Source organism: Branchiostoma floridae, chromosome 10, assembly GCF_000003815.2.
Source record: "Branchiostoma floridae strain S238N-H82 chromosome 10, Bfl_VNyyK, whole genome shotgun sequence".
In the NCBI taxonomy this organism is placed as follows: Eukaryota; Metazoa; Chordata; class Leptocardii; order Amphioxiformes; family Branchiostomatidae; genus Branchiostoma; species Branchiostoma floridae.
Genome location: NC_049988.1, coordinates 4727224 through 4738657, shown reverse-complemented (window position 1 = coordinate 4738657; position 11434 = coordinate 4727224). Strand labels below are relative to the sequence as shown.

The window sequence follows — 11434 nt, the reverse complement described above, 5'->3', positions numbered from 1 at the left end:
TTATTGCTGTAGTTCACCAGTGTAGATTTAATTATTGGCATTAGCAGCCATAAAGGTTTTATTGTATACAATAGTTTAAATGTTTTGCATACTATAATCAATTATTTTCAGGTACGCAATTGTAATTATTGGCAATACAGTGGCTATTCATGATCAGACATCAGAACAAACCTGAAGATAATTTGAAAAAATCTACTCTGAATTTTGAGGAAGAATCCATCGGTAGTTATAATTTCATGATTAGGTGCTTTTTCTTTGAGACTGCTAACGTTCTAGTACCAAGGTTGCGTTGGTCTCCAAAAACAGTAACCAATGATTTAGAAATATGCTACTTGAATATAAGTGCATATGGTGAAATCGGACGGGCCTCTTGAGACAAAATTAAGTAAAAGTCTACGACCTAAATCACGGCAGCAGAAGTAGGCTGGAGTTTACTTGTCTGTGTAACACAAAAATTTCTGTCTGCATGGGGCTGTTACTGGCCCCTTCCTTCTAGGAGGCCTGCCAAACTTTGATGGGGCTGCTATATGCTGGGAGGCCGGTCTGGTCGGACGTTGGGCGGGCTGCTATCAGCGAGGTTTAGTCAGGCTAAGTACATCCTTGTCAATGAAGTAAACGCACCCTCAAATCCCCGCGCAAAAAATGTCGGCTTTGTGATCACTGCCATACGTTATGTGTTTGACTGCTATAAAAGGAGACCTAGCAATTGCTACGGTAAAGAAAAATAAAGGTATACCGTTATTTCACCGGTGCAGATGACGCCATGAGGACCCAGCTCCCCACAGGAGCAGTTTCTTGGGCACGAACCACGCCCAGAGACCACGTACAGGATACACAGAATAGCGATGATGCGAGGCTTCATCTTCAAACAGTGAGCATAAACCCTGTTAACTTGGTCAAACAGATCTAGTAAGTATTAATACTGAAAACTTGGACAAACAGTAAGCATGGGTAATGTTAACTTGGCCCTTACAATAAGTATTAATGTTACTAGCTTGCAGAAAGTGCAAACATTACTTCTCTTAGCCTGAGCAAACAGTAGGCATTCTGTTGGACGGAGCTAATATTTCTAGATGTAAAGGTAATAAACGTTGTTATTGTAAATCTCGGTGGAATACTTAACTTCATTAGGATCTTTCGTTGAAAAGTCACCTTGTGTGAGTGCACATTCTGACCATATCAATTTCTGTCTAAAGGTTTATTTGACCAATGATTTCACCACAATAATGCACTTATTTGTTTTTGTTCAGACATATGCCATGTAAAGCTAAGAGGGGAGCAATTTTATATGATTTACACCCCACAACTTGACATAGTACAGTAGTAATGTCAAATCATCAAACTTAGTCTTTTGAATGCTTCGAAATGTGTCCCCAATAGGACGAAGTATACATGAAATGTCATTATACGTTTCTGTTAACCTAAATATTGTCTTATTACACTCAGATATCTCTTATACACTAACATAGGCAACTAACACAGTTTTATGCAACGTTATGGCAACTAACAGTCTAAATGCAGTCGGTTAAGTGACGTACCTTACTATTCACTGGCTCCTATGTAGGAGAAACGTGCACTGCTATTGCAAAAGACTTTGGTCTACGGAAAACATACAAGTCACATGGTGCATTAACCATTGTTTACAATGAAAGCTAGATTATTTGACCGATGGGTCAGAGTCCAACGTACCCTGCTTTATCTAGTACAGGGAGTTATCTAGACAGCTTTAAAGAAAATTACCCCATGGACGAAATAGTTCAACTCAAAAGATTTTGTCATTTCCGCTATTGACTACGTCTCAATAATATCTAGCTTAAGCTTATGACTCTGTTCAGCCTTCCCAAGGTAGTTGGCCGCCGTGCAAGTGTAGTTCCCGGCATCCTCGGCAACGGTAGCCATGATGACGAGAGTTCCGTCGTCTTGTACGTCATATCCGGTATACTCGGTGAGGTGAGGAGAGATCACGAAGCCCCTTGGGGTGGTCCAAAACAGGTGGGCCGTCGGGCAGCCGCCCACTTTACACCTGGACGTAGGGAAAGAAAAAGTTGAAATAAGATGCAAAACTACCGCATGTTCTCAACGTTTATCTACCAACTGAAACATCCCAATTGAATTTCTTTCAGTCTAAAACTTTCCTATCTTAAGTTTACCATTAAAATCATATATATATATATATATATATTATATGATTACGTACTTAAGATAAACCAAAACGGTATAATAGATAAGGTTGGAATAATATGAACGCAAATAGGACATTACATTTGGGGAAATTAATATTTCCTCTATACCTCACCTAAGTTTTGCGGGTTGACCGACAGCAGTGCTGTTGTCACTCCCTGATGTGTCGACAGAGGGCGCCTCCTGATGCTCACAGTCACAGGTGAGGTTTGCCAGAGGAATGTCTCCCAAATTTTGACCTTTATACTTTTCAGGACCAGAACAGTGGATATTCGTAATAACTGACTGACCGGGAACGTTAACGGCCTCTGAAAATGGTTTCATCTGACAGTCACAGTACCAAGGATTTCCCTGGTCTGCGTACAGGTAAAACGGAAAAGCGCGGTCATATTTCAAGAGGTCACCTGGCAGCCATGTTAGATTGTTGTTGGTAACGTCGATAGAATGCACACCTTTTAGATCGTGGAACGCTGCAGGGTCTATGACTGACAGTTTGGCATTGCTCAAGCGCAAGCTGGAAAGTGTTGTCGAGTTTCCAAACGACCAATCAGAGATGTGTACTAAAGGATTTCCTGAGAGGTCAAGTTGGGTCAGGTTTGTGAAGGGACGGAGAGCTTTCTCGGGTACCTTTGCTAACATGTTATTGGCAAGCTGCAAGTTAGATACGTTTGACACGGAAACAAAGTCGTTTTCGTCAAGAGTCTCTATCTTATTATGGCTAAGACTGAGTATTTGAATCTGTTTTACGGCGGAAAGTGCCTGAGATGGTACTTTGTTTAGCTCGTTATTTTCAACCCTAAGTTCAACCAAACTGTGGAGTCCGGTCAAGGCATCAGGTGCAAGTCCGCCATCTTGGATTACAGAAATGTTCGAAATGTCCAGCTTCAGAAGGGAGTTAAGAGATGCGAATCGTCCCCCGGGTAGACTCTGAATAGGGTTGTTTGAAATATCGAGAATCCGGGCATGTGTTATTACGTCCAGTCTTTCGGGTATGGATTGCAAAAGGTTGTTACTTACAGATATGTCTGTCAGCAAAGGCATGCCCTGGAAAGACAGTTTCGTCAGACGATTGTTGTTCAAGTTCAAGCTTCCCAAAGAACGAAGATTCGCCAATGCATTGCCCGTATCCATCAGTTCATTGTTGCTTAAATCTAAAGAATTTAACATCACCAGATCCTTAAAGTCGTCTTCATTGAGGGAAACAATCTTATTGTCATTGAGTGCCAGTGTGAGAAGGTTTTTGAGCCCAAGCAAAGCACTACGAACGGATACCAGCATATTATGGTCTATCATGAGGAAAAGCATCTCTTCTTGAGTTTCGAACGCGCGTGGCTCAATAGATTTCACCTGACTGTTACTTAGTAGTAAAGTCTGAAAGTTGGAACTTCCGGTGAAAACATTTGCGCCAATTTTATCAATTTGATTCTTGCTGAGATCTACAATGAAAAGGTTCTTCAAGTTTGAAAAGCACCCTGGTTGTAGTTCCAACAGGCCGGCATTTTGGAGATCAACTTCTCTTAGGTTTTTGTTTTCTGAGAAGAATTTGGTTGGGATGGTTATAAGTTTATTATTCTGAGCAAGGAACCTGGTCAAGTTTTGAATATCCTTCAAAATAAGCGGGTCGACTTTGGTTAGAGACAATCCCGGGTTGGTTGAGAGTGAAAGCAGTGACATATTTGTGAGGCCCTGAAATGCACCGGGTTCGATGGTTGATATTTGGTTCTGGTCCAGAATCAAACCTGTAGAAATGTAGCATGTTATAACAGTAATTTCAGGGTACAATTTTACCACATTTTTACCACAGTCAGCTTTACCACCTAATTTTAGCGCTCTTTTACCACCTAATAATCAACAACACAGCTAGGCCATGGCTAAGGACATTTTAAAAAGATGCTGCAGTATCAAGTTCAACCGACAGGTGGTCCAAAATATACCAACACCGGTACAATACATCCACCTACCTACATACTAAAATTCATTGCAATCCCATCAGCGGTTCTTGAGATATATCCCCATACACCGTCGGGACCCAAAACAATACCTCCATCATCATGGAGGTAATGAGTGTAGGTATTGCCGTGTGGCTTTGATAACGTGATATGTTATGCAACCTTTCCCATGGCAATTCCAACTGGTTTACATTGTACTGCAGCATAGGTGTCGCTGCTACAGTAAAAGATGAGTCACAAACGTCGGTGAAAAAAAAGCATGGTTTTGTAAAAAAAGAGTCTCTTTTTTCACATGAAAAGTTCAAAATGCATGGCTATCTACTGATTTCCCCCAAAAAAATATTTCTCTTTTTTTAAAGACTTTTTTTACCTATAAGGTGGTGTAGTTTGTTGAAGACTCCCTTTGGTATCGTTGTGATTTTTGTCCCCTCCACATCTAGATACACTGCATTAGGTGGGATGTTCTTTGGAAAGTGCTGTTGAAAATATGTAAGATTATTATCTTTATGGTCTTTTAGCATGACCACGTTTCTCTTACTACTATTAGAAAAAAAATACATTGCTTGATTAGGTTCTATGATGTGAATTTGTATAACGTAAACTTACAAACCACAAAGCATATAAAACTGTCAATAGTATTCTTATTTGTCCTGTTTCAAAGATCCTAGCAAAAACACGCCTGCAGTTACAAGAAAATCCGCAAGAAACGTACCGTCATGTCCTCTCCACCACAGGCGATTCCATGGGGTCCGAGCTCGCCACACTCACACTCGGGTGGGCATGGGTACCGGGCAGATGTGCCGACAACTATACACAGCAGGATAGTCACACAAGCCTTCATCTAGAACATAATGGTTTATTTGTTAACTTGTCAACATGTTATACTGTTTGCAATTGCAGTCTCACGGCTGAATTGGTGTGATAATATCACAATCGGTAAGGCACGACAAAATTACTAACACGTTAGAATAATTAGATTAACTTAGATTAAAATACAAGTTGAAAGTAGATACGCAGTTAGAATTTATTGTTTGGCATAAAGTAGTTGTGTTATTGCACTTAACGAGGATTGGTCTAGAAAATAATAAACTACAGTTTGAAGGGAAAATTTCCACATTGGTATTTGGGTCATGGAGGTACTCTCCAAGCAGAGGTTAGACTCCGACTGTTTTTTCGAGTTTTTTTTCCAAGTTTTTTTTTTTATCGGGCTTTCTATTTTGTCATTATTCTTGAAGTACGCCAGCCAAACCAGTTAGGTTTCGACACAGCAAAATAAAAAATAGAAATCCCGATAAAAACGCTAAAAAAAACGTTAAAAAACAGCCGGAGCCTAACCTCTGCTTGGAGAGTACATGGAAGGTCTCACGGACTCTCACCAAAACAATCAGTTACAAGCCTGACATATTAGTATGTTAATTCTACAGCCAAAATGACCATGACACAATGCTGCTGAATCCAGATCCATCTATAAACCTTCATTGCTTGCATTTTAGACTAAGCCAACGTAAATTCAATTCTAACTTTGTCAAATACTTCTAAGTGCCCTTCAATGTTACAGAGTATTTACTATGGAGGGGGAGGGGGGCATCTATGTACCGTATGTTCCCTTCTTTTGCATACTCTATGCTTTCTCAAAAACTATGTAGCGGTAGTCAGTTCGGTTCACAAAGACTAAAGCCTTAGTCTGAAATATTTTGAAATCAAGGCAGCAGTTACATGTGATAAAACATAGCTTTACAAGGTCTTATGTCTGTGAAAAATATTCCTAATATGTTAGATTTAAGTGACCACCTGTATAGTGCGGGCAGCCAGAGAGTATACGTACGCCCACCACATGTTACCATTTTTTGAGGCGGCACACATAAACTAAGGCGCAAGTCTATGAAATTCTCCACTGGAATTACTACTACTACTACAGCTACAGAGACGATATAACAAGTGACCTACCATTTTAGGCAGGTACGAAGGCAAAGGCTTGCAGAAAAAAGGTGATGCGCGGCTACAGTGGACTTTGGTCTGAAGAGTTGAACATACAAAGGCCGGCAAATACAATACTGTGTTACAATGCAAACCCTACCGCAAGTTAAACTGACCCGGCCCATATGTTAGCTATGCTCATACTGTATACTTAGGCCCTGTTGATTTGGAGTTTTATATGGATCGGGCATCAATTTTCGGCCGTTTAACAAAGTTTGGTTTTCCAACATGCTGTAGATTGCAGCAATCAGTTGCAAAACGAAAAAAAAATGTATACAAAGGTGAAAAATAATATCGAAACAACGGCTAGTGTTGTAGAATGCCAAAGAGCCCCAAAACCAAAGAAGAAAATGTGAAATTTAAAATACTGACTCTGATATTGTTCACCAGTATTCCATACACTTTTATATTAATAAAAGCAACATTTTTTTGCAAATTAACTTGTATATTCGCACACTCGCACCCGTTTTAATGTTCACATGGATGTCATCCATGTTGTCAAACAACGCTTGATTTTTTACTTTGTTACTTTGTTAGCTCGTTATACATCTGTATTGTATACGCCTAGTAATGATCTATAACGTTAATTGATATTTCTACAAACAGTGTATTCCGTTGAAATTTAAAATGCTTTATATCATCGTCATCTTTTCATATTGTAGGTTGTAGTCTATAGTTAAGACGCATTGTACTTCGATTTGTATACATTGATGTACATAGCTTATGTTAGAACTACATCGTTAGTATTGTATTGAATTGTATTATCAACTTTGAACAGTGATGTTATTTATTCGACTGTGCATTTTGGTCGCCTGGGTACCGTCCGGGTAGTAATTCGCTCCTACGTTCGCTTCTGCTACCAGTATGGAGACCTGCACACTCAAACCGTTTGGTGCAAACGTCAGTTAATGAGCGAATTAAGAAATAGGTTCTAGAGCGCTAATTAGATGCCAACAGGCCCTCCTGCAAGCAGACGAAGGGCTTTCGGATGTTGGAACGCCTGTTCGAATGATCGCTTGAACCCATTTCTTAATTCGCTCATGTGTAGAGTAGAGACAGCGGGTCTGGTTGCACATCGCCGAGTCCACCTGTCAGTGAACTGATCGTCCGACAGGATGACAAGGACAGGAAGGAGAAGAAGAGTAGAGAGCAATCAGCGCCCTCGTCCAAAATTTGGACGATTCCTGACGTTAAGATGGCCAAGGACCCCAGACAGAACAGCAGAGAAGCGACTGTATATAGTGTATGATGTCAGAGCGAACTACTTTCCGGGGTGGTAGCCAGGCTAGCATTTTGCTGCATGCTGCCCAAAAGCCATATTATCAGCATATAGGGCTGGGTATCGGTACAGCGTACCGGTACAAAACCGGTTTTTCTTATTGGACCGGTCCAGAAAAACCGGACCTGAAAAAATTAGGTGGACCGGATGTTGGATCGATTAGAACATTAACAGATTATTTTAACAGGCATTCACACGTTTTGGCGCTTGCAGGTGGAAGAAAATAACAAGAGTGAAGTAGAGTAGAGTTTATAGTAATTTCTACCAAGTTTTAAAGCCAATCGTACAGGTGCAGGTAGCGTTGTAGGGTTTTAAAACGCCAGTGTAAGTCTAATACTCCACCAAACAGATTTCTTTGTAGTGAAATGGACCATTGGTATGAGTCACACTGAATCAGGTCCAGGTTCAGGTCCAGACCTGGACCTGATCATCTGGACCTGAACCGGACCTGGACCTGAATTTTCTGTACCGGTACCCACCCCTATCAGCATACAATCTCTGACATAATCTCTGGACGCATAAAAGAAAGCATGGAGACACATACAGAGTACAATATAATTTATTTATTTGGTGCAAGAGACATATAAAATCCACAACGACGTCTATCTACACTTGGGATCGCATATATACAGCATTGAACATCAAATACCCTTTAACGGTACAATATAGGTCACGTCTAAAGAGACCTTACCGCACCTATATAACTTAAGAATGTACAACGATACATTTAAGACAAAACTGTACAGTTACATCCTGAACAAAAGAAGCAAATTTTGAATTATTTAAATCATAGTTATGATTTTCTTTCATGTATGATCAATCAGGATACTATGTTTAAGCTTGTATATGTACTTTTCCATTATTGCCGCAATCATAATAATCTTATTTTGGAAAAATGTGGAATTAGAATATGACAATTGATTTCTTGTATATACGTGATTTGAGGGACCAAAGTAAGAATGTATGCAAGTACGCCATCTGTTGTTGACAAAATTGAGATAAACATAGGATTTCTATACAGCAATTATGCACTGTTTATAAACAAGTAAAAGCAAGTCTCGACGTAGTTCTCGCAACTCTCGCGAGAACTAGGTCACTCCGTGAACAAGATGGACTGAAAATTTGGAGGAACGTGTGTTTACCTTTAAAAAGTAGTCACTGCTTGATGAAAATTCCATTAACTGTGCACATACCTGACTAATGAATCTCTTCAACGAAAGTAAAAGCTTGCTTTAATGCTTTATATTATTAATATTTAATACTTATAGTTGAGTCATCGATCGAAAATCACACTTTCTGAACTTGTTGCCAGAAAACGAAAGTTAACCACTATAAGCATGCATCTTTCTTTATCTAATGATGGTAAATAAAACGGCGAAAGTATCGTTTGGCAGTGATCTGAGCATGTTAGCATAAAAAGAACACAACAATACCGATTAGAACGTAATTACATAGTTAGCACGTTACTAAATGCCATTTGTATAATCAAAACAACATGTTTTGACTTTAACTTGCAACATAAATGAAATTGAACATGCGTGTATTTGCTTGAAAGCTATGCATTTAGTGAATGAATTCATGGTAAATTTGGCATTCGTGCCATCTTTACTGCACGCTTTATAGTAACTAACCAAGTACTTGATATACGTGGCATTATGAGTCTGCTGGGAAAAGGGCGGTACCAACTTCAAGGGACCTTTGACCCATACCTACAATCACGTGTCCATAAGGCAACGTGTTGTAAATAGTGGGTCATTCGTCCTGAGAACGCATGGACAAAGAACGGCTAAAATTTTGCATTTTATATCAGCGTTGGTAAGAATGCTGTATTTGCTGTAATATGATTGATGTGTAGACCGTATGCGCTATCTCGTGTTGCGGTTTATAAGAAATAGGAAAGATAATAACTATAGATAGAGAATATAACAGATGTAGTCATGTACAGTACTTCAGGAAATCACCCCATGTTATAGAATTATCTAAAAGCATAGAACTACGTATCTGTACATGATTAGCCGTATCAGAGTGTTACCATTATATACGCGTTTTTTAGTAAAGCTTGGGTCATGATCAAAACATCACCATTTCTCGCCATGCCTCGCGAGACCCTGTACAAGCAAGAGTAGACATAACAACTTCAAGACCATGATTAAATTTCATTACAAGGTGTCTTTGGAATAGTTCCCCCACATACCACATAACAAACAGAAGAAATAGTGTGTGCTAATATCGATAAAAATTGGAAATGGGGGTGGGGGGTGAACAAGTAAAGATAGGCAAGGCACCGAATGCTTTACAGATAAAGACAAAATACAAGTATAGAATGGTTTTTACTAATGGCAGTATCCACGTTAAATATACAAAATATCTCTGGGCTACTTATGTGTGTGTTTCGTATTTTGACCTATGATGATGCCCCAAACCACTTCAATAACCAGTAGGCCGTGGGGAGGGTCTGGCATCCCATGTACCCATGTTTCAGCTCGTGGTCCGTATATGGTGGTATGACGTCACAGGGAGCTCCAAATATGGTAGTGTTGGCGACTCCCGGAGCGCCCTCTGCCATGTCGACTTGTGATGATATCCAATAGCGTGAAAACTGCAAAAAGAAACAAAAACATTTTTGAAAAAGAAATGTAAAATGAAATACATCTATGTCGAGATTCAGTGCAAGCACACGTCAAACTATTACAATTATTTTTTGCATACGATCTTTTTTGATACCAAAATTGTAACCCAGTTGTAGATAACAGTTGTTTTCATACGCCCTGTTGTGATTTCGTCTGTGTAGTTTCATGTATGATCGCTAGGTGTCGTTAGGGAAACACGAAAAGATATTACCTTGTGTATCCTGCCGATACATTCTGTATGAGAGGCGTTCACCCATCTCATCGTAAACTCGGTATTCCACGAGTATTCGTTCGCCTTGCTGCTGACGAAGACGGCGACGTTCGTGTGTCTTCGTGACGCCCGAAGTTTGTCGACGAATGATCCCGAGTAGCTCTGGTCCACGAAGACAAACACTCTTCGGGCTAGGCAGTTCTCAATGTCCTCCAAAAACTCGGACACTTTGTAAGATTCAGACTTCGAGGCCTGAAATATAGAGTACAGCGCGTCTTAAACAGTGCCTAACAGGTAATAAAGAAATATGATACGTTTATGAAGGTAAGACGTCCAGGTAAACAAAATCTAAATACAATTCAATCTCTATAAATGAATAAAAACGGAGATTTCTTTCCGGACGTTTAGAGCGACATCCATCACTCTTCTTCAGCGTCACTAGAATAAACTGGCAGAGTCAATTCTAGTTAGATGTGCTTGGCAATGCATTAAATAATTTCTGCCAGTTCATTCTAGTGACACTGAAGTGATGGAGAGTGATGGATGTCATAATAATCATCATCTGATGAATGTCACTCGATACGTCCGAAATAAATGTCCGTTTTTATCCAGTTGTGGAAGAAAGAAATCTATAATCTACAACAACTTTTTGTAGGGTGCCTTCCTTGTGTGAATGGATCAATGGTTTTGTCCGGATATGCAGCTTGTACTTTGCAGTGCAAAACTATTTCGTTATTACCTCGCTCGTGCCTTCTTCCAATGACGGTGGTTATCTTTTTAAGAAGTGCGCTTTTTACAGTAAAACATTCTCTCCTGGACGTCATTTTGATAATCGTGACCCCCCCCCCCCCCAAGTTGGCACTCCAAGACGACTGCGAACGAGGCTAGTGTCTTACACACTATTGTTATCCACTTATGTTTTCTTTGTTCAGTTGTAGTTTTAAATCGATGTCCGACAGCTGGGCATTAAAAGAACGCTCTGAAATTGGTCGCTTTATGAGTACTCACGATGAAAGCATACCAACGTTAGTTCGTGCAATTTTGGGTTGCATTTAATAATAAGGGGGCGCTTTCGTAACGCGAACTTAGGCTGATGCTTGTGTGTGAATAAACCAAAGACGAATCTATCTGAATGTTTATTTACGTGTCTCACGACCGCAAGTCTCACCCAGCCCACATGGGCTTTTAAAACACCGAAACAAGAAAA

General features: G+C 39.9%; 2 protein-coding genes across 2 annotated transcripts in view; both read right to left on the bottom strand.

Annotated features, from left to right (window-relative positions):
- Positions 1–1098: 1098 nt before the first annotated feature.
- LOC118425139 (leucine-rich repeat-containing protein 4-like) lies at positions 1099–6122 on the bottom strand. Its single transcript, XM_035833957.1, has 5 exons — positions 6078–6122; positions 4843–4971; positions 4501–4606; positions 2297–3920; positions 1099–2023 (listed from the first exon to the last, which is right to left on the bottom strand). The coding sequence occupies exons 1-5, from the start codon at positions 6078–6080 to the stop codon at positions 1792–1794; spliced, it is 2094 nt and encodes a 697-aa protein (XP_035689850.1). The 5' UTR covers positions 6081–6122; the 3' UTR covers positions 1099–1791.
- Positions 6123–7929: 1807 nt separating this feature from the next.
- LOC118424503 overlaps positions 7930–11434 on the bottom strand; it is a 36024-nt gene continuing 32519 nt past the window's right edge. Inside the window, exons 4-5 of the mRNA XM_035833082.1 lie at positions 10228–10479; positions 7930–9985 (exon numbers count right to left, since the gene is read on the bottom strand). Of these exons, the coding sequence (XP_035688975.1) occupies positions 9791–9985; positions 10228–10479 (447 nt within the window). The 3' untranslated portion in view covers positions 7930–9790. The remainder of the gene's footprint in view (positions 9986–10227; positions 10480–11434) is intronic.